Genomic DNA, 21,270 nt, shown 5'->3' on the forward strand with positions numbered 1-21,270 from the left:
AAATGGAAGGGTGTAGAGGCTATCCCAGCTGTGATACGGTGAAAAACAGGGTATATCCTGGAGAGGCTGCTGGTCTATTACATGGGAACGAAGAAAACATTCACCCTTAAAGTCAATCTAGAATTGCCACTTTAGCTAAAGTACCTGGAGAGAACTCACATAACCACAGGAAGAACATACAATCTTCATACAAAAAGGCCTCAGTTGACTATTGGCTTCAAACCCTCTTGTTGTCAGCAGCAGTGGAAACCACCATGCTGCCCTAAAGCAGGTTTAAAATTAAAATCAAGTTGCAGGTTAATACAAAGCATATATAGTTAAGCTATTGCACAACCAAAGGCTGTGCTAAGACAGAAAAACTCAATAAGATGTGATCAGAGGCAGTAAAAGTGCTTATTATGTTGTTGGGGCTGATTTATACCAGCTCGACCTGAATGTCAACACTGTCTCTGTTGACATATCAGACTATCAACACCAAACAAAAGTCTAACTGGGCGCACAGTCATGACTCAAAACTCGTGTGTGTTTACTTTATGAAACTCAGTCTGCTGTGTCGGAATATTGAAGATAAGCATTAAAAAGAGGAGGGCAGTCTTTGTTATGTGGATTGTGATAAAAGAAACACCCATAATATCCAGGAGGAAAACCAAAACAAAACATAAAAATATAAAGGCAAAATGCTGTGTAAGTTTATGCTCTGTCACTTCTTCACCCTGCTGAGTGTGTTTAGGTAATTTGTGAAACTAAACAACAGAAAATAAAGACACCTATAATCAAAAAATTGTGTGTGTGTGTGTTCCTGTCTAGCTATCATTGTGAGGACCAAAATCTGCATTCTACTATACTTGTGAGAACCAACAGTCACTTGTGAGGACACACACACCGGTCCTCTCAAATTTAAAGGCCTTTTTTGAGGCTTGAAATGTGGTTTTAGTGTCAGGGTTACAATTAGGTTATGGTAAGGTTTAGGGTAAGGGTTATGGTTAGGCATTCATTTTTAATGGTTACGGTTAGGGTAAGGGGCTAGGGAAGCCATTATGTCAAAGAAGGTCCTCACTAAGATAGCTAAACGGGCTTGTGTGTGTGTGTGTGTGTGTGTGTGTGTGTGTGTGTGTGTGTGTGCGCTTGTCCGGTTGAGATTTTGACCAATGGGGTGAGGACTTTTAGTCTGGACCTGACTTCCTCAAAAAACCATCAAAGGTTTTAGGGTTTTAGGATAGAATAACAATTATGCTGGATTCTGACTACATGATAATAGAATGCTGCTTTGGGTGGGGCAACCTAAGTGTTGTAGAGTGTGTCATAAAGTGCAAAGTAAAAACAGGGTTAAAGAATTAATGCTACAAATATATTTGTTTCTTCTCATGCAATCCTGTGTGTTTGTATTTTAATTTGGAGCTTTGAGAAAGAAACATGTCATTTTGTTGCCTTTTCCCTCTGCTATGTTGAATGCATGTTTGAAATGAAAGACTAATTCTTAGTATGAATACATAGTACACTGTATAAAATCCTAAAACACAGTATATATATTTGTTCAAGTAGGCCCCCTAGTGGCCTGTGTTTGGTTAAGCCCTGCTCCTGATCTGCTGCCACCACATGTTGGATGTGGATTGTCATGTAACTTGTGTGGATGTGGTGTTTGTTTGTTTATTTATTTATTTTTACAAAAGTTCAAAACAGTATAACATGCCACTGAGCACAGATATCTGAATGCCAACAAATGCTATTCTGGAATATGCTTATTTTATAATTTGCATGTCTAGAGGAGGAAAAACCTCTGAATATCAAAACATCTGAGGAATGAATAAGAGCGGGAATGACAGGTAAGGAAGTGCCACACCTATGAGTCACACATACAGGGACAACAAAACAAGACCCCAAAAGAGAGTTAAAAAAAACAAACAGAAAGAGCAGGAGGCAATGGAGCTATTCATGAGGGGGAAATTGTGTATGCACTCAAGTACACATGCACTTCAATGTGTTTCTTGAAAAAAAAAAAAAACCCTTAATCTTCTGTTCTTCTGATGTGCTCTTTTATAAACAGATTTTTAAAGTTTATTAAGTCTGAGACATTGTGATAGTGATAGATATTTATTGACTATCACTTTGAAAAATACACCATTTCTAACTACTGGTGACTAGTATACAAGATCATTTGACCATGATGCTTAGCATTATTGACGTCTGCCTTTTGCTGTTACATCACAACATTTTATATAAAGCATGACAATGCTTTTTTTTTTTGCTGTACACATCTACCTCATTCACACATTTTTTACATTCCACATTATTGTCTGCCCACTCTGGAACAGGAGCCCATCCACCCCCTAAATACACTTGCTGTTTCTGAATGATAAAATAATAAGTTAATTCAGAGATTTTGGAAAGAAAAATAAAGAGTGGTGTGATTCAAAAGCTATCTGTTATAGTGGAATTGATCTGTTTCACTGATGCATAAAAAAGCTGTTTGATGAGCTCTTTAGACTGTGCAAAATAGCTGTTGCGCTCTCAGTGACTTCTGTGACTTGTGAGCAGAGTTTTGCCACATTAAAATGAGTAAAAACCTGCCTCCCGTCCACCATTACTGATGAGCGTCTTAGCAATAGGGGTGCTAGGCACTGAATCCAGAAAGGCCAAGGGTTTCAAAATTAATGCATTTGTGGACTGTTTTGCAACAAATCGGTAATGAAGAATACTTTTATTATAATGTTACATACTACTGCGCTGCCAATGCTAAAAGATGAGACACTACTGAACAGAAAATATGAGTGTACATTTAAGTTTCATGCTGTAAAAAATAACTATATAACAAAATAAATACATAACTACGCAAAAGAAAAATATCTTGCATAAAAAGTAGAATTTTTTCAAAGGTTTATTTATGTTTAGTAATCTAGTAAAAGATTTAGAAATCCCTTGTTTGAAACTCATTTTTATGTTTAATTGTTACATGTTATTTTCATTTGTACTCGAACGAAATAAATTCACTAAATATATAAAAAAAGTAATTATTGCCCCCCCCCCCCCTTTTTTTTTTTTTTTTTTTGTTCTGTGGTCCCATTAAAAAACCGTGGCCCCACCCTGGTCCCCCTCGCAAATTTCTTCTTGAACCGCCAATGCATCTAAAGCTGGTTAAAGCTATCTGTAGAGAGTTTGGCGGCTGCTGCGATCTGATTGGTAAACCCTCGCACGTTGTGGGCGGGGTTAGTTTTTGGGCAACAAGCTGTACTGGCGCGATAGGAAGGCGCAGACACCATGGGCACGCGCTGATTTGGAAGTCATGAGCGTAAAAATCCACAGAGGCTCCTTCTAACCGAAGCGGACACCTCTGCTTGGTAACGCTGATATTAAACAGGGTCCAATAACGTTTTAGTCGACATCACCAACTTTCGACAACGTCGTGACTTTGGTTTTACTCGAAGAAGGAGAAGCAGAAGAGAGAGAGGAAAAAAGAAAGCCGTGTCCTCTAATGGGCTCGCAGCTCCTGACCATAATGAACCGGACAGGTGTGCTTGCAGGTTAATTAATTGCTACCTTTTGTTTTGAAGTAGCACCAGAAGGCGACGCAATGGAGAAGAAAGAGTTTGTGGTGTCTGAAAGCGGCGAGAGCCAGTCGTCGTCGGGCTCCCAAACCTTGTCTGAGGGGGAAGAAATGACGGCTGTTCTGGACATTAAAGTTTATGGTGATGGCGAAGACAGGCTCAGCTTGCACTTTGAAAATGTGAACGAGGTGGAGGACGGCAGAAATGTGGAATCTGACAAGGAGACCCCAGGAGATGGGGAAGAAGACGAAGAGGAAGGAGAGGAAGACGAAAAGGTAAACACAGTGATCTGCTAAACAAAACAAGGGTCGACTCAGACACGCAGAAAACCAAACGATTGGCCGATTAATTAATTATGAGCACATAGAGACTAGATGGCAACTGTTTTGGTTACCGGTTATTCATTTAATTTTCAAAGCGAAAGCTAATACCAAAATAGTAACTGATTCCAGCTTCTCAAATGTGATACTTTCATTCTCGTTTTTGTTAGACATTCAAATGTCCGTAATAAAAGTTATTTCCGTTGATATACACATCCAATTAATTGCCCCCTCATCCAGCAAGAAAGCAACCACTCCTGAGGAAGGTAAACTCTTTACATTTGGTCCTACAGTCAAAATATTTGTGAACCAGTTGATCAGCTGTGCTTGAGCTCATGCTTGCTGGATTACACCCTGTCATGAAGTCAGTGCAAAGTTAAATTATTATTCATGTCTTCATGTATTCTTGTCTTCATCCACCCAATTTACAAGTTTTCAAGTCGAGATGCATTCCTCAGCACATGCGCACTGCTCTGTTTTTACTGAGGCTCCTGCCTTTTTCAGAGGCATAAATAGATCATCTGTAAATAAATGCCTGTCAGTCTTCCCCACTGCTTTGGAGGTGTTTTCTTAAACCTCAAAGACAAAGACTGTCCGGATGGAGATTTGGACTGCATCCAGTCCAAATCTGCCCCTATTTTATAAACCAAAACAATGTTGGGTATGGCTTATATCCAAAACTTGAAAAAGTTATGTATTAAATGAAAGGGGGCAGGTTCATCACAAAATGCAATGTGATTTTAGAGCAAATGTGTTTCAATTGTTTCATTGTTAGCTCTGTAACTATGCTGTAACGCTAACACACAAATGGCACAATCTGGGACTTGCTGTTGTGACCCCAAGTGGTGCTCATTCAGGAAACAGATGAAAAAATGAGGAAGACAAAATACATGTATCAGCCTTTTAATTTATACAAGGCTTTACGTGGATTCTTCTGCAGACTGGTTTAACTTGCTCCAGTACGCACAATGTAGCCTGGGTGTGTTTGACTATTGCAAGCTCCCGACTGACCCATAAACATTTTCCAAGTCATGATATCATGCAACATTACTTAGGGCTGTAGGTGTGGTTGACAAAAATGCCATATGTCGTCTCATTTTTGAGGCATTAGGGAAATACAGAAAATTTGTGTAATGTTTTGCATGTCTTACTTCACACGTTTTAACTCTCATATCTTTGTTGGAATCGGAATACAAACTGATTCCTGCACACCAATCAGATTCCTGATTTCTGTGTGTAATTATTTTCATTAATTATAAATTGCTGGTTTTTAAAATGGATAAATCAGTAATTGAAAGCATAACAGACTTTCCAACACACACGAACCCAAAGACGATGCCCCTGGGTTGGTGTCATGTTTAGTAAAAGTGATACTCAGCTAATTTAGTTGGGGTGAAAAGCAGTTTGACAGTTCATTACCTCAATAGAGCTGAAGTGTTATAGATGAGGAGGCAGGGCTGAGATTGGTCTCTTATTTCACTTTAGCTTTACTGAACTTCAACCAAATGTAATCCATTTTTAAAAAGAAAAAAAGAATTTGCCTTAATTTTGCAAAAGAGTCACATAAAGCCTGTGCAGATTTCTCCAGACTGCTTTCAAATGCCATTTTGAGGTTCATTTTAAACCGTTGACCTCTACTGTGCTGGCCACAGAAGAAACAATGTAATTTGACCTGGTATACTGAACTAAGCCAACTTGTTGCTGCCTGGAACTCCTTAAAGCAGGTCACATAACCTGTCAGTGCAGAGAAGCTTTCCAGTGGTATTACTGTAGGGTTAATCAGGAACCCTGACTAATGACCTTCTTTTTGCCCCCGGGGGTTTAAAGAAGGAAAGTCTTCTGAGAACTCGTGTGACATGACTTCAGCAGGCTGAGCAGCTCAGTTACTGTTCGGTCTCCAGACTTACTACTGTTTCAAGTTCCAAGGATAGTATGGCCATGTTTCATAGAGTAAGTTTCCACATTGATAGTATGATGCCTGTCTTCCTAAGATCTCTGTACAATTGCATAGTGCTTCGTTCCAGACGTCTAAATCTGTCCAGGGTTGTGGGCAGTGACAGAGAACGTTATCTACAGTCAGGACAAGATTATCCCACGCATAATCCTTCTCTTTTATGCACAAGACAACAGAAATGGATGAAAATGAGCAACATACATTTCAGATTTATTAACAGAGTTGGGCTCAAGCTTGCTGTATGTAAACAGTTACTGGGAAAAGGTTAAGATTGGAAGTATTGCTACTGGTTGCACCCATAATTCACTGTCCAAACACTCTGTATGGATGTTTATAAAGCACTTGTATGTGTTTCATAGTTCTGCAGCATTCACTTGAGAGGCCAGCATGTTTATCAGTGTATCTGGAGTATGCAGCTGTTAACATGACTTTTTTCAGTTTTCCATCAGTCTGATTTAGGGCTGCAAGTAGCTGCTATTAATTAATCACTTCTTTCCTTGATTTTATTTATTATTTAATATTTTTGTTCTTGGGTGTTCCCAGAGTAGCTCTACATGATTCATATTTATCTGATATTGAGCCTTGGTCTAGTCCCTTACATCGTCTTCTTTCTGAAACGAGTCTTTTTGTGAAGTCTCTTTTTTAGTATGTTTTCCTTTTAAGGCCACCCTCGCTTTGAGCCAGTTGTTGTGGTTGCAGTGGTTGCCCCTCACTAACTAAAGATTTAAACAGCATGTGGGTTGGGCTTCTGTGCTCATCCCTGGAGCCAAGTTCCTGAGAAGACTCCATTATGGTTAATTACTCTTGCAATTACACAATAGTATAAATAGTAGTAGGTTCATTTCTACTGAGGAAGCAATCAAAATACTTAAATATGAATTTTATTTAACAAGTGTTAAAGCTTTGGAAAAAACAAACCCTAAATTTTAGACCATGGCCCAATATTCTGTGCTTCACTTGCTTTTAGAGGTGTTACAGATGACAGCTATCCAAAGCTACTGTCCACACAATCTTGACTCACTGCTTCCTGAAGTATGAAATCTGTCAGCTTGTTAATCATTGTGTTTTCTTTGTCTTTATATATCCTGCTGCTTTTATGCCCTCTCATAATCATAAATCCTGTTTCCTACTTTCTCATTTCTAACTATCCTGTTGGGTCAGCAGAATATGGATATTTCCAATTGTTCATTTTTTTAATAGTGTTCTTCCCTGGCTGTTGTTGCCATAACAAATATCCTTTCTGCAGAAGGATACTAAATATTTCTTATCTTTAGAATTCATCCCTAACTGCAGGGACTTGAGTCAATTAAGAAGAAAAATAACAACTTTTGCTATTCTCCCCACATACTGACGTTGGCACTTTCTGACTTCAATAAAGAAAATATTTCATTTTTAGTCATTAAACAATCCCTAAGTGACTGAAATGTTTTTTGTAAAAGAACATTTGATAATGTTTCATTAGGAAAGAGGGTGCACAGAGAATTGTTTGTGTCTGCAGCTCACTTTGGCAATCTGGACATTTATAGCAAGCTTCAGCTCATTGTTCACTAGGGATAGGAATTGAGAACTGGTATTGTAGAGAACCGGTTCCCAGTAGTCCAATTTCTTGGAATGATTAGTCTGTCTATCAATCCTGCTTACTGGTTCCAGTTGTACTTGCAATACAATCAGCTGATTTCAGTTTATGTGCCGGAGTAGGAAAATAGTGGCGGAGTCTGCAGCATGGATATGGATTTCCTTTTTTTTTATTACACCAAGGACAAGAGTGCAGTGATAAAGTAGAAACTGCACCAGGAAAGAAACAGTTGCTCAACGGCTGCTTATACTGCTAACACAACTTTGGCTCTTTGCAAGGACCTGCACAGACAGCATCCTAACACTAAGCTAGCCAAGAACCCAGAGTGATGTTAAAGCTGAGTGACTGCCAACCCCAACCTAGCAGCCAGACACTGAAATTCAACAGGTAACAAATTGATAAGGCTGTAGCCTCCGTTTCTACCTGTTTCTGCAGTAGAAAACAAAGAGGGGAATACCTCCCACATACACAAACATTTGACTATACAGCATGCATTTAATATGACAAATATAATGTCTTTATATGCTGCTTAGTGATGGTGGTGACTCTTGACACGGAGCCGTGTCCATGAGTATATGTATTACCATGAATGGTGTATTGTATGGGGCAGTCAAATCATTTACAACTAGCTTGTTAGTCAGCTGTGAAAACAAACAGCTCGTTCTCAGCACTTCCCTATGGAGCAGTAAAGTCTGAACGAACTTTGTTCAGATGAGGACTAACCATGTGTTAGACTAAGCAAATTTCATCACCGAGACGATTAAACAGCTGTAAGGGTGGTGTTTTTATGTCAACATGTATCATGTGTGACATGAAAACATGTGTCTATTTGGCTATTTGCTTTTAAAGAAAAAACAATTCTTTATGCAAATAATAAAAACTGCAGCCACTGAGACAAGTATGGAAATTGGTTTATTCTCGCATCTTAGATACACTTTATAAATATTAGATAACCTTACTGTCTGTTTAAGCACACTTCATAGCCAAATAATTTTTCTGCATACACTAGTGCTTCATGTGATATGCTTTCTACTACACCTCTGTCTACAAATGCAGTTTCCTCCACTGGCTTAGCCTTTAGTTTCATAGTTTGACTGTTTCAGCACTCAAATGAATTCATCAAAAGTCAGCTATTCTGATAAATGACTAATTATGAGTTTCAACACCACAGGAATAAGCTGCTTTTCTCTGATATGAGTTGACATTTTAGGAAGTGTTTTTCATAGTTTTCTGACTTTTATCAGCCACTTAATTAATCAAAAGGGTTCTATAAGGATTCTTTATTCTTACTTGAATTATTACGCCGTTTTCTACTGGGGACGTGGCAGCACAGAGAGGGATAGGAAACCGATTGAAAGAGTGGTAAAGAGGGCGAGCTCTGTCGTGGCTAGTCCCATAGAGGAGGTGGGTGAAAGGAGGATTTCAGCCAAGCTTGTATCCATTATGGACAACACCTCTCACCCCCTTGGGCAGCTCCTTCAGTGGTAGACTGTTAAAGCCACAGTGTAGGACGGAGTGCTATCACAAGTCCTTCTTCCTGACAGCAGTTAGACTATACAATACCCACACAGAATAAATACTTCTTAAAATACTTTAAAGAAATACAGGCTATTATCACTCCCACTACACTTCATGTACATATAAAACTCTTGGTGTATTTTACTGTCAAGTCAAGTCAAGTTTATTTATAAAGCACATTTAAAAACAACCAAGGCTGACCAAAGTGCTGTACAATAAAATACAAATATAAAATACAATAAAACACAAGTACATAAAACACCTCACTGATAAAACAATAAGTTAATACAGTAAGTTAAACCTTGCTAAAAGCCAATGAGAAGAGGTGAGTTTTAAGAGCAGTTTTAAAAGTTCCTAGGCTTGTGGAGAATCTGATGTGAGGAGGTAAACTGTTCCACAGTCTGGGTGCAGCCACAGCAAAAGCCCTCTCTCCCTTAGTCTTTAATCTGTACCTGGGAACATCTAAAAGTATCAGGTCTGCTGACCTCAAAGATCTCCTGGGGCGGTAAATGCTAAGAAGCTCTGCCAGGTAAGGAGGTGCAGTACCGTTAAGAACCTTAAAAACCAGCAGTAAAATTTTAAAATCAATCCTAAAAGCAACTGGGAGCCAGTGGAGAGAGCAGAGGACCGGAGTGATGTGGTCTCTCTTTTTGGAACAGGTCAGCATGCGAGCAGCAGCGTTCTGCACCAGTTGGAGGCGATGCAGACAGGAACGATCTAAACCAGCATAAAGGGAGTTACAGTAGTCCAGCCGTGATGTAATAAAAGCATGGACCACCCTTTCTAGATCGTTCCTGCACAGGTAGGACTTGACTTTAGCTAAAATCCGTAGATGATAAAAAGATCCCTTGACTACGGAGCTGATTTGTTTATCAAATTTAAAAGCACTGTACATAGTAATCATCTGTACATAGTATAGTTTTTTGGCTTTTTTTTTGTTTTTATACACTATTTTTATTTTTTTGGACAGCATGGTGGTTCAATGATGAGCACTGTTGCCTCACAACAAGAAGGTCATGAGTTCGATTCCAACACCTGTGTGGAGTTTGTGTTCTGTTTGCGTGGGGTCTCTCCGGGTACTCTGGCTTCCTCCCACAGTCCAAAGATATGTAGTTAGTGGGGTCAGGTTAATTGGTCATTCTAATTTGCTCACAGGTGTGAATGTGAGTGAGAATGGTTGTCTGTCTCTCTTTGTTAGCCCTGCGACAGACTGGTGACCTGTCCAGGGTGCACCCTGCCTCTTACCCTGTGGTAGCTGGGATATTTCTTTTGTCAATTATAAGTACAAGAGAGGGATTAAGTAAAGTCTGTGTCTAATGTCTATAATCTGAATGTGAAGCGGCAACAGTTAATTGTTGCCTCTTTGTAGATCTTATACAGTCAATCGCTGCTTAGGGCTATAGCTGACTCTCAAAGCAATTCATTGTTTTATTTATATATTGATTTAAAAAAAATCCCACAATTTAGTGTCTGTCCTCATACTTGTTACCCTGCAGCAAGTATTTTTTTAGACAGCCAGTGAGTTTCAAGGTTGCCCTTTTTACCTTATGAAACTAATGGAAACCAGCTGCTAACTGCAAATTGCGTTATTTCCTTGGCTTAACAGTTTTTTCATGATGCGTGTAGTGAGTGAACTTTTAAAGTATTCTGCAGACAAGAACAGACAGGTAAAAATTAGTATGCAGTGTAGCTGGAGCTGGGTTGGGCTGTGCTGTGCTTGCTTAAGTAATGACTCAGCTGACACACACTGATGGCTTGGGTGTAGTAATTTTCAAGTTCTGCTTTGGATTGTGTAGTAGACACTTTAGGAAAGAAGTAGATGATCATATGTGAAAAATTTGGATTCCTTAATAAAATTTAAATTGTCGCGTTTCTGTATATGTTTCAAATTGAAATCTTTACTTTCAGCAGCTACGTCCACTTCCACCTCAACTTGCTGACACAATCCTTGTTTATTTATTCTGTGAGGGCCTGTTCCTTGAAGTGAGGTCATCTGCTGCAGATTGCATCAGTGTTTGCTTGCGTATCAATATTTGCTTCAGATTCATGTTTAACTCCCTCTCTTTCTCTCACCAGCGAGTCTAACCCTCTAGTGTTTCCCTAAATAAGCAGTCATTCATTTAAGCAGGCAGCCAGTCAGGGTGATTAGACGGACATCCAGTGTCAGTGTATACTTTGAGTCTAAGAGGATTAACAGAATCTGGTTAAGACTCTTTTCCTCCTACAACAGGCTGTCTCTCTCTCTCTGGGATCCATTGGTGATTTTTGACTTTTCTTTCGTGCCCTTTCATGTCTTTTGCAGTTTAATCCGTATTCCATGTCTTTAAGTCTGTTGCTACCCAAACAAAATGTCTCTTGGTCGGAATTTACCTGTAAGTTTGTGTACATCGTCTGAGGGAAGCAAGGTAAGACACTGATTGGATTGGGAAGTAGTCAAATGTATTCTTCTGTGTTTTTATTCTTGGTTTGTTAAATGATATGAATTTGATCCTATTCATTTTTTAAACAAACAAGCTTGTTTGAACCTTATCATTGTGGAATTTGTTTTTTTTAAACTCTACAGTATAGTAGATTTAGTTGTAAACACATCATTTTGTGTTATAACTTCATATTTGATGTTGTATAGTGTTTATATAAAATTAATGAAGAGTGTTTTATAGGAGTTTACAGTAGGCTGTAAATAAAATCCAAGTAAGAGTTAAACCTTATGTAACCAAACCAACTTTGAACTGCAAGCATATATTAAAGACAGCCCTAGATAAGAGCAGGACTGATTGTCAAGGTGAAGTGTTAAGGTCAAATAAACACAAGCTAGGTCTGTTCCTCTTTCCTAAAAATATTCCTTTCTGCCTAAGTAGAAAAATAAATTCTTATCTGTAACATGATATGTTTGACAAAATTAAGCTGCTGCTGACTCTAGTTATCATCAAACACAACTCTGAAGACAGCACTTGTTCACTTGTCGTCTTATAGTATTTTTCTTGCCACAAAATCTCACATGGGCATAAGTGACTTACAGATGTTCCTGAGCCACAGGTTTTGGATGCTGTGGTGGTAGGTGGTCAGGAAGTACAGCAGGTCATCTTCTAATCAGAAAGTTCGTTGTTCAAGGCCTGGGTGCCCCACTATGTACACCAAAGTATCCTTGAGCAAGATAAAGAGATAGTGAATCCAGAGTTCCTCCCGATGCATTCATTGGAGTGTGAACATGCGTGAATGAATGAATGAGACATGTTATATGAAAGTGCTTTGAGTGCTCAAAGTCCACTAATGTTTTTCTAAGACACTCTCCAAGAAAATATGACTTCCTTGGTGGAAGTAATAATGCATGGTGTGATTCTTTACAGTGCTGAAGCTCTTCGTATCTTAACACAGATGCTTGTATGAAACTGGAGAAGGAAAGTACTATACTGTGTTTTTCTAAGTTTAGATTTTGTCAACACAGGAAACTGAATTCCCATGTGTAAGCATACAAAGGTCAAACAATCTAAACCAAAGTTATATATTGTTCAGTGTAAAGTGTCCATTTCAGGTAACTGAAATATACATTTGGAAAAGTGTTTAGCATTTGAGCTGTGAGAATTTTAGGGACCGTTATTCTTTTGTGTAAACATCAACATCCTAAGAACAGAGACTGTGAGGGAAGAGAGTTTCAGGCCTGATTGGAATTTGGGAAGAGTTGAAGGCAGATGCTGAGTGATGAGGTCGGCCAGAACAGAGCTTGCTGTACTGCAGTTGACCCTGAGGAAAAAAAAATGAACGAACATGTTCAGAAGTCCACTAAGTTCACTTCACAGAAATGTTTTGTATTAGCTACACACTATAATGAGACTATGTATTTGCTAAACTCTAGCAAAATTGACACCCTGAATTCCCCATCCGAACACCTCTGGAAATAAACTGAGGTAATGTTACATTTGCTGAGCATGCAAATTCTCAGAACTGAGGTTTGCTTGTGTTTTGTTACAACATTTCCTGCTGCAGAAAGGGGATGGTGTAGATCATGGGAGTCAAACATAAGGCCCAGGGGCCAGAATTGGCCTGACAGAGATGCAAACCTGGTCTACTAATTTTCTTTACGGAAAGCATAAATTTTGGACTTTAAAATGTATTTTAAAAGGCTTTCCTTTCTTGTTCCTACTGATAAAAGATCTTCCTCATAGACATAAGTAATAATACAAATACAAAGCATTTCTCTACCATGTTTAAAAACTGTTGAAAATGCACTGCTTCTTTTTATATTAGGAAGTATCGGGGATTAGACTTGCATTTAAACTACACTGACCAAAAATCAAAGTGTGTTGTATTTAGCCCACAATTTGAGTTTGATATTGCTGGTATAGATGTTAATAATTAATGTTAATAATAGTAAAATTAATTTATGCTTTTGCCTAATAACAGTTTTAGTGGTGTTTACAGTATCAAGTACAGTACAGTCCACCTGAGCTCACCGTCTTGGTGACGGATCTGCCTTTGCTCTTCGTCTTGTTTGGGTAGATTTCCACATTAAACTGTGACATCATTGTTTCTGTTCTGCTTCTGTTGTGTTATCAGTATTTTTGTTCCTTAAAAACCTGGGGGCTTCATGGACTTAATGTTGTAATATTTTTTTATTTACACATGGGCTCCTACATAAGTTTGTGCTGCATATCTATTTTTAGGCTCAAATGTGGGTGAAATGCTCGCATGGTAAGCGCAACATTATAATAGAGTTCAAATGACTTGACTGGTTGTAGCCCTATCGGAGCTGATGTCACTTCATTGTGTAAAATAGCAAAATACCACCTGTGTTATCATGTTTATAATAAAACTGTATTAGAAGATGTAGATTGCGACTTCTAAAGCTGCCTTGCGTCATAGAGGCTCCAGCCATTTTCAGCAAAAGTTGTTTTTTTGTTGTTGTTGATGAAAACTTACAGAATTGAAGGGGAAATCATTTTTTGAGCTGTAACCATGTTCTGTGTGTGACTACAGCAAGTGAAAGGTGTTCTCACTGTTGTTCTCAGTGGCTGCTGGATAGAAAACAATGGCAGAGAAGAGCGCCTGGTAGAACACAGGATAGCACAAACTGAAAGGGGTAAAGTGTGTTGCCTCTTGATCTACCAGGTTTCTCTTCCTGTTTTACTGTAAATGTGTATTCAGGGTGTCTTAGTAACCAATGAAGACAGTAATAACAATTTGTTCCTACTTTTAAAGGGTTCCTTTCATCTATCTAAGTGAAATGATAAACACGACTTCACCACAAAATCTTCAAAGAGAATTAATGTCTTCCTTTGTAAATGTTTGCCAGTTCTCCCTTTGTACAACTGATGCCTAACTTCAGTGTGGAAACCATCACTTTGATAAGAGGGAACTATGCAAATTAGTGAAGAAGTTGATAAAATTAGTGGAAAAACATTAACACTGCTGTTTACATGCTTGTACTTGTGTTTTCATAGCTACGCTTTGAGGTCTAGTAGTATACAAGTATGTGAACAACACAGTTTTCTTGGCCTGGACTACTGGAAGATTCATTACTCCACCTCTGGGTGGGAGTTTTTGTTAGCACTCTTGCACCTTAGTCTTTGTGTTTGTCAGTGTAATATATGAAAGTCTTCCTACATTCTTTGTCATTTCTTTTTTTTAATGCTCGTGCACCTGTACAGAAAGGGTGTCCTTCCCACTTGCAGTGCCTTTAGTCTTTGTCGTGTTGTCCGGGAAAGGTTCATATCAGACCCAGAGGCTGTCCTGAATTTTAACTCTGCTTTCTGCACTGTCAGCCTGATTCACTGTTCAGTGAAACTGTTCCCTCTCAGCTGTGCACAGTTAATGCAAATGCTCATATTTTAATTTCTCTGCCAAGACAGCCATGTGTTTTTAGCACTGTTTGTAAGTCAGTATGGTTACACAGAAACCACCTGGCCAGATTTCATGAAATTTGAGAGGTGAAGTCAGGGCAAAGGAAGGAACCATTATGCTTGTAATCATTTATTATACTGCAATTTAGAATTACAGTATGGTGCATTGGCCCTGGTAGAGGACTGAACTCTGATTGTTTTCTTTTACATTCTTTGACATCTGATCTGATTTTGTGTTCTTGGCTCATTGCTTTTCCTTATTGACCCTGAGTCTGTAATAACAACTTCATGTTAATTTGTTCTAACCTCACTTCTCACAGTGCTCTCAAATACATGCAAGATTAGATGTAGACCAGTGTGGGAGAACCACAATGGTCCTTACCAGTCGGAATCCTATGAGGAACCAGTTGTAACTAAGGGTGTGTTTTTATATGTGATAAATGTCTGTGGTGAAGTGATGAAGCTGAATTGTTTGTTCTGGTAGCTAGTTGCAAAGTAAATGATGGGTAGTATTTCTTCATAAGCCAAGTATATTGACAGTGTGCAAAGCTCCTCAGCCTGTGACCTGTTGTGCTTCCGTGTTCACAGTCTGTGAATGTTTGTAGATGGATGGTTCATGAAATCTCCTGCCAGTTATTTTTTTGAAAGTGCCTGCTCTATTACAGCTTCCACTGAGCACTTCCTGGGTGTTGTGTTACCCCTTGTTCCTGGGTGTTGTGTAGAGCAAAGCACATTGGCTCAGTGTTTACTGAGTTATCTCAAGTCCAAAGTCATATTACTGAATGTGAAAGAAAATGGTTAATTTTAGCTGGCGATATGTTAAATGAGCTAAAAAAAACAGAGGAAACAGAACTCCAAATGAATACAAGTAATGCTGTAAATACTGTATAAATATCAATATTTTAGCATTAATTTATCTGAAAATCTGCTGTCAGGTTCTTAATATATTTGCCTCCAATACTGTTAAAAGTGTTAAAAGTGCAGGTGTTGCAAGGATTGATTATTAGTGTTACACGTTTTTAAGTTTGTTGAATGACAGGAAATATTGAAAGCTTAGTTTCAAGCAGTGGTTAACATGACTTTGTAGACCACAGGGGTATCATGGTGCCAGATCGTGTAATCTCATAATACGATCAAGGTTACAGCGTTGTTTGGTGAGTATTGGACAGTAGTCTCAGTTGAAGTAAAAGTAGCACAACAGCCAATGATAATGAAAACATGTCAGTAAAAAAAAAAAAAAGGTCTTTATACATGCAGGCTGAGATTGCCTCATTCTTTAGTTGGTAAACACAACCAGCATTGTGTTGTGTAGCCCACCTTCTTTGTTTTTGCTTTGGCAACAAAAGCCTATTGGTACTGTACACTCTGTGCAAGGCCGAGGGCAAACAGGATGATGGAGGAAGGAGGCTACAGGTCAGGTTTGATCCTGCTCTCCAGAGTTCAGCGAGGCTCTGCTGCAGGTAGAAAGGAATGATGGGTGAAAGGGCACTGCTTGCTGCCAAAACTGCAATGTGTCCACACAGAAAGGGAGCTGCAAATGGCTGGCTGCTATGTCTCATAAAATGTATGCAGATGCTTTAGTCTTTTGGATTTTTATTTACTTGTACCTTTTTAATAAGCTATTGCGCAGAGTGGATGGGATATAATTTACGTAAATTAAAGATACATTGTCTGGGAAATATTCACTGATAACTGATATGCTCAACAAGAAAAACAGAAAATATAAAACTTGTGCCAGCTTTGGCATTCCTCCACAAGTTTGCACTGCCTCAGATGGTGCATCATATGTGACATGAAGGAAAACGGTTAGAAGGATAACAAGTCTTACACATTTAAGCCTTTTGTAGAGCGTTGGGTCGAAAATTGTCAGATGTACAATCTGCTATGTTATTAGTAGCTCTAGACCGACAATAAGGATATCACTAATGGTATCTGGTAGTGGGTTAAAAAGCATATTCTGTGGGTTAAGTAGCATATTCTATCTTGTACTGGTTCACACTTAGCCTTGTTTCTTCTTCTTCTTCTTCTTCTTTTTTTTAAAATTTCTTTCCCAAAAGATTCACTACACAATACTTCATGTTTGATTAGTCTCGTGAAAAGCAAATGTTTAGACTACAGTAGTAGGGTCAAAGTCTGAAGATCAGTGGTGTACAGTGAGTCAATAGCAAAATAAAGCAAAACATATAAATCAAAGTAATCTGCTAGTTATAGTTAATAGGGTCCAACTAACAGAAGAGAACTGCTACATTGCTTCTCTTGTTTAAAATAATTGATACATATGTACAATAGAAGAGGCTAGAATAACTCAGAAAAACAGCCTTGGGTAAAAGATGACGCCTAGCAAAAGAAGTTATTGAGAAACAGAGAAGTTCTGCAAAATTGTACAACTTCCTTTTGCTGTAGAAGCACAAAGCAGTCACGTGGTTATTTTAATAGATTAAAGGACGCCCATCAGGTCATTGTACGTGTGCCACCTTTCATCGCTGGCATTCAGAAGTTAGGACTGAATGATGCAGGAGTTTTCACAAATTGTTTCACGGCATAACCGTAAGCTGCTTATTTATGCAGTGTCTGGTTATTATCTGTTTGCTTGAAAGTTACATAATCATCTGTTCATGTGTGATTATTTTAAATGTATTTGCCTTTAAACACCTGGGCACTGTTACACCAGCTGTTCAGAAGGTCACACTTTGCTAAATCATCACATTAGTTTTAGTCTTTACCAACTATTTCCACATCACTAAATTAGTGTTAGTCATACTGAATTAGCTGCTACTTTTGTTTACATATATTAATTACTCTGAATTTTATACACACAAATGCTAGCTGTAATCGGGACAGCTCACTAAATTAGATTTGCAAGAATTTGCAATTTATTTAGTCCTGTGTTGATTGTCTGTTACATGTAGCACCATTGGAGGAAAGCTGTCTCGCTTCACTGTGTACTGTACCACTGCACATGGTTGAAATTACAATAAAGCCACTTAAATATCAGGATTCTTACCTACAGTTTTATTTTTTGTAGCAGACCCGTGAACAGAGAATTATAGCTTGTTGTAGATATTTATGACGGAAATTGCAGTTATTGCACGATTTCATTTATACAGAGAGTCAGCTCTACAGTCGCTTCTGATTTCTCCCTGGAACACCCGATTATTAGTATCTTTTGGGAAAAACATTACCATTCAGTATTAGAAACTAAACATGAGTGAACCAATATTAAACGGTAATCAGTATCAGACAGAAAAACCCAAGCATATCTAACTTAAGGATTAGTTTTTGTTTAATATGATCAGTGACTTCATTGTAAACAGCTTGCACGACACTACCTCTAAAACATATTTCTTCATGTACGCATGTTAATGATTTGCATCTCTTGCCCCTAAAACCATTTTAATGATGCCACAGATACTTCCTGTTTGCACAGTTGTTTGCTTTTGATGGGCCTGTGCTTCAGATTGAGAAACAGATAGTTTCCTAGCAACTATCTTGCACATTATTCAAGTGAGTGAGTCTGTTTTTAATGGTGCAACCTGATGTTGTAAATAAGGATTTAGCAGAGACTGTGCATCCAATCCACGTAAAGCTGGTGCAGCCAAATCCTGAGCTTAACAGATGACTGAACCTTTTAGTCTTCAAAGGACATTCAGATAGGAAACTGGAGGTTGCAGTGAACTACAGTATTCCTGCAATTATAGTGTGATGAAGATGCTTGAGACTGAGTACTGTGTATTGAGATTCAAGTTGTATTTATCGCTCACTTAGCTTATGTAAAGCTTATTAGTATGTAGTGCTACCGTACAGTTTTCATTAAAGAATGAGTTGTTGTTATACAAAATCAAAGTAATAATGGAATTGAGGCATATCTAGATAACTTGTAGGCAGTACAGTGGAGCTATACCAATAGCAAGGATGTCCTGGTTTGAGTCCATGGTCTTCCTGTGCCTGCTGGACTCTTCGGCTACTCTGACATCCTCCCACAATTCAGATACATGCTTGTTAGGTTAGCTGGTGATTCTAAACTGTCTGTAGTTGTGTGGTTGTCTGTCTCTCTGTGTTGGCTCTGTGATAGACTGGTAGCCTAACCAGGATCGACTTAATCAGGACCAAAAAAATGTGTAAGTGTAACTCAAATATTGAAGTACAGATGAAAAGTCTTTGTCACTGTGTTTGTTTAATACAGTCAGCATTACATGTGCTTAAATTGTATAGCAAATTCATTCTGTGAATACACACAGTACATTTAACCCAGGGGTGTCCAGCTCCAGGCCTCAATGGCTGGTGGCCTGCAGGTTTTAGATGTGTCCTTGATCCAACACAGCTGATTTAAATGGCTCAATTTCCTCCTCAACATGTCTTAAGGTTCTCGAGAGGCCTGGTAATGAACTAATCATTTGATTCAGGAGTGTGGACGCAGGGTGATATCTGATTTAAGCCATCCTTTTCCATGTACTGAACTCTATGTGCCACCTTGGTATAAATGCAGTTGATGTGTGTGCTTATACACAGCTAAAAGTCTATGCATTCTCCACTATGCGGCACGTGGTTTGCTGTTCATCATGTCTAGCAGTTCTACAACTCAGACTGATATGCACAGTGATATTTGCCCTCAGCACAAATACCATATTATGTTTTAACAACGACCATTACTGTTGTAGAGCCTGGGCGTTTCAAAATCGCAAGATCTTGATGGTACAGTTCTGTACGGTCCTGTAAACTGTCCTGTTACTGTGTGCTTATTGTTAATGTGTTTTAGTACCAGTGGGTAACTTTATTGTTAAGTTTATGTATTTAGCATTTCAAAAGTACAGCTATTATTTGCTTATGCTTTTTCTTTCTTTTTACTATATAGCTGTTGCCTTAGACTTCTGTATTTACTGTGAGCTCATGTCACCCTACAGAGGGTTCGTTTTCATTGTCCTTCATAGACTTAGGATCATGAATCATCCCACAGAGAAGCAAAGGGCATTTCCTTCCGCAGAGTGCTCTGAGCCTTGTATGTCTTTGTATTCTCAGGGAGGGCCTCTTCCTAGGTTTTATTTGTTCTGAGCTTCATACAAGGTATTATCTCCTGAGAATACAATGGACTTCTGTAATGTGTTGTGCTTGTATCATGAGGAGTGTTAGCAATGGATTTGTCATATTTCTTGACATAAACAGTTGGGCATTTTTCTTTTAAACATTTCTCATGAATTATGAATAATGAAAGCACACTGAGTACTTAGACTGTCATGTAACCACGCCCTTTCACATTCAGTATTCTTGAACTAAGAATGACATTTGGAATTAATCAGATGTTGCTACAAGCTTTTTGCTCAACGTTTCTTTTCTGGAAAACACTCTGGCAATTCCCTTTCAACATTGTCTGAGAAGTCCAAGCCTGTCCTTGGGTTTGCCTGATGTATTTAGACTCCTTCAGCAAAGAGTCTTTAATGACCAGAAGTAAATTGACACACACACATTCATACAGGATGTGTGTGAGATGGATATTTGCCCGAGATACTATTCAAGCATCCAGAATGGGGCAGATGGGATCAAACTGCCAACCTTTTGATTAGTAGGTGACCTACTCTACCACGTGAGCTACAGCCACCCTAAGATAGAAAATTATTCTTAAAATGCAACATACTAGTACTGCATTACTGATTAAATGCTGAAAAATATTATACAAGCTAAATTCTTTTTTTCATTATATAAAAGTTTATTTTGGAACTTCGCACTTGTATTGCTTTGCCTCCAAAAAAGTTTGCTAAACTTTATTCTTCAATTCTTTGTGCCTTTTGTTCTTTTCCTAGTTTGATAACATCCTCTACCCACCCTCCACATACCTCAGGAAGTCCAGTAACCCAGAGCTGACACATGGGTTAAGTCCTGCACTCAAATTTAAACGACATCTCAGTGAGGATGGAAGAAACATTAGAAGGAGGAGCCTCGGAGGTGGACTCACAGGTAATGTTTTTTTTAAAGTTCTCACTAGTTTGATTTAGACTGAAAGATTGACATCATCCACGAGCAAGTATTCCCATAATATTATGACTCATAGTCTGGGTACACAAATAATAAACATATGACATACACTCTTTAAAACCACTTAAGAGGAGAGTTTGTGTATTTCTGTTCAGCCTGATTTCCTTTACTGTAATTAAGCTTTCTCTGTGTAACCAAAACATTAATAAAAACTCCACATGAAGGATCCAGTAAGCAAACATAAAAGTCCCTCATCAAATCACTTAATAATTCCCCACTCAGTGAAATGTACCTTCATGTGTAATTTTCACCACTTCCCACTGCTTGAAAATGTATTCAGAGTGGTTGACCCCAGAGACAGAGGCAACACTTAATCATTCAAACATAGTTGGCTGATCCATCATGAATAGGTTTTTAATCCAGAACATGTTTTCCCTCTTATCATTAGTGATTAGCAGCTATGGAGATGTTTTTGCTTTCAATTATTAGTGGCTTTATAGTACAGTGGAATTTAATTTATGGTGTTAAGAGCATTGAAAAGTGACTTTAAAATGTA

General features: G+C 38.4%; 1 protein-coding gene across 3 annotated transcripts in view; it reads left to right on the plus strand.

Annotated features, from left to right (window-relative positions):
* Positions 1–3,251: 3,251 nt before the first annotated feature.
* The window catches only part of mast4 (microtubule associated serine/threonine kinase family member 4), a 110,206-nt gene continuing 92,187 nt past the window's right edge, over positions 3,252–21,270 (plus strand). For all 3 annotated transcript variants that reach the window (XM_035910311.2, XM_006796878.2, XM_087843883.1), the window contains exons 1-2: positions 3,252–3,817; positions 20,543–20,696. In XM_035910311.2, coding sequence (XP_035766204.2) covers positions 3,569–3,817; positions 20,543–20,696 — 403 coding nt within the window. In that variant the 5' untranslated portion in view covers positions 3,252–3,568. The remainder of the gene's footprint in view (positions 3,818–20,542; positions 20,697–21,270) is intronic.

The sequence above is a fragment of the Neolamprologus brichardi genome, chromosome 7 (genome assembly GCF_056152115.1).
Source record: "Neolamprologus brichardi isolate AB-2024 chromosome 7, ASM5615211v1, whole genome shotgun sequence".
NCBI lineage: Eukaryota > Metazoa > Chordata > Actinopteri > Cichliformes > Cichlidae > Neolamprologus > Neolamprologus brichardi.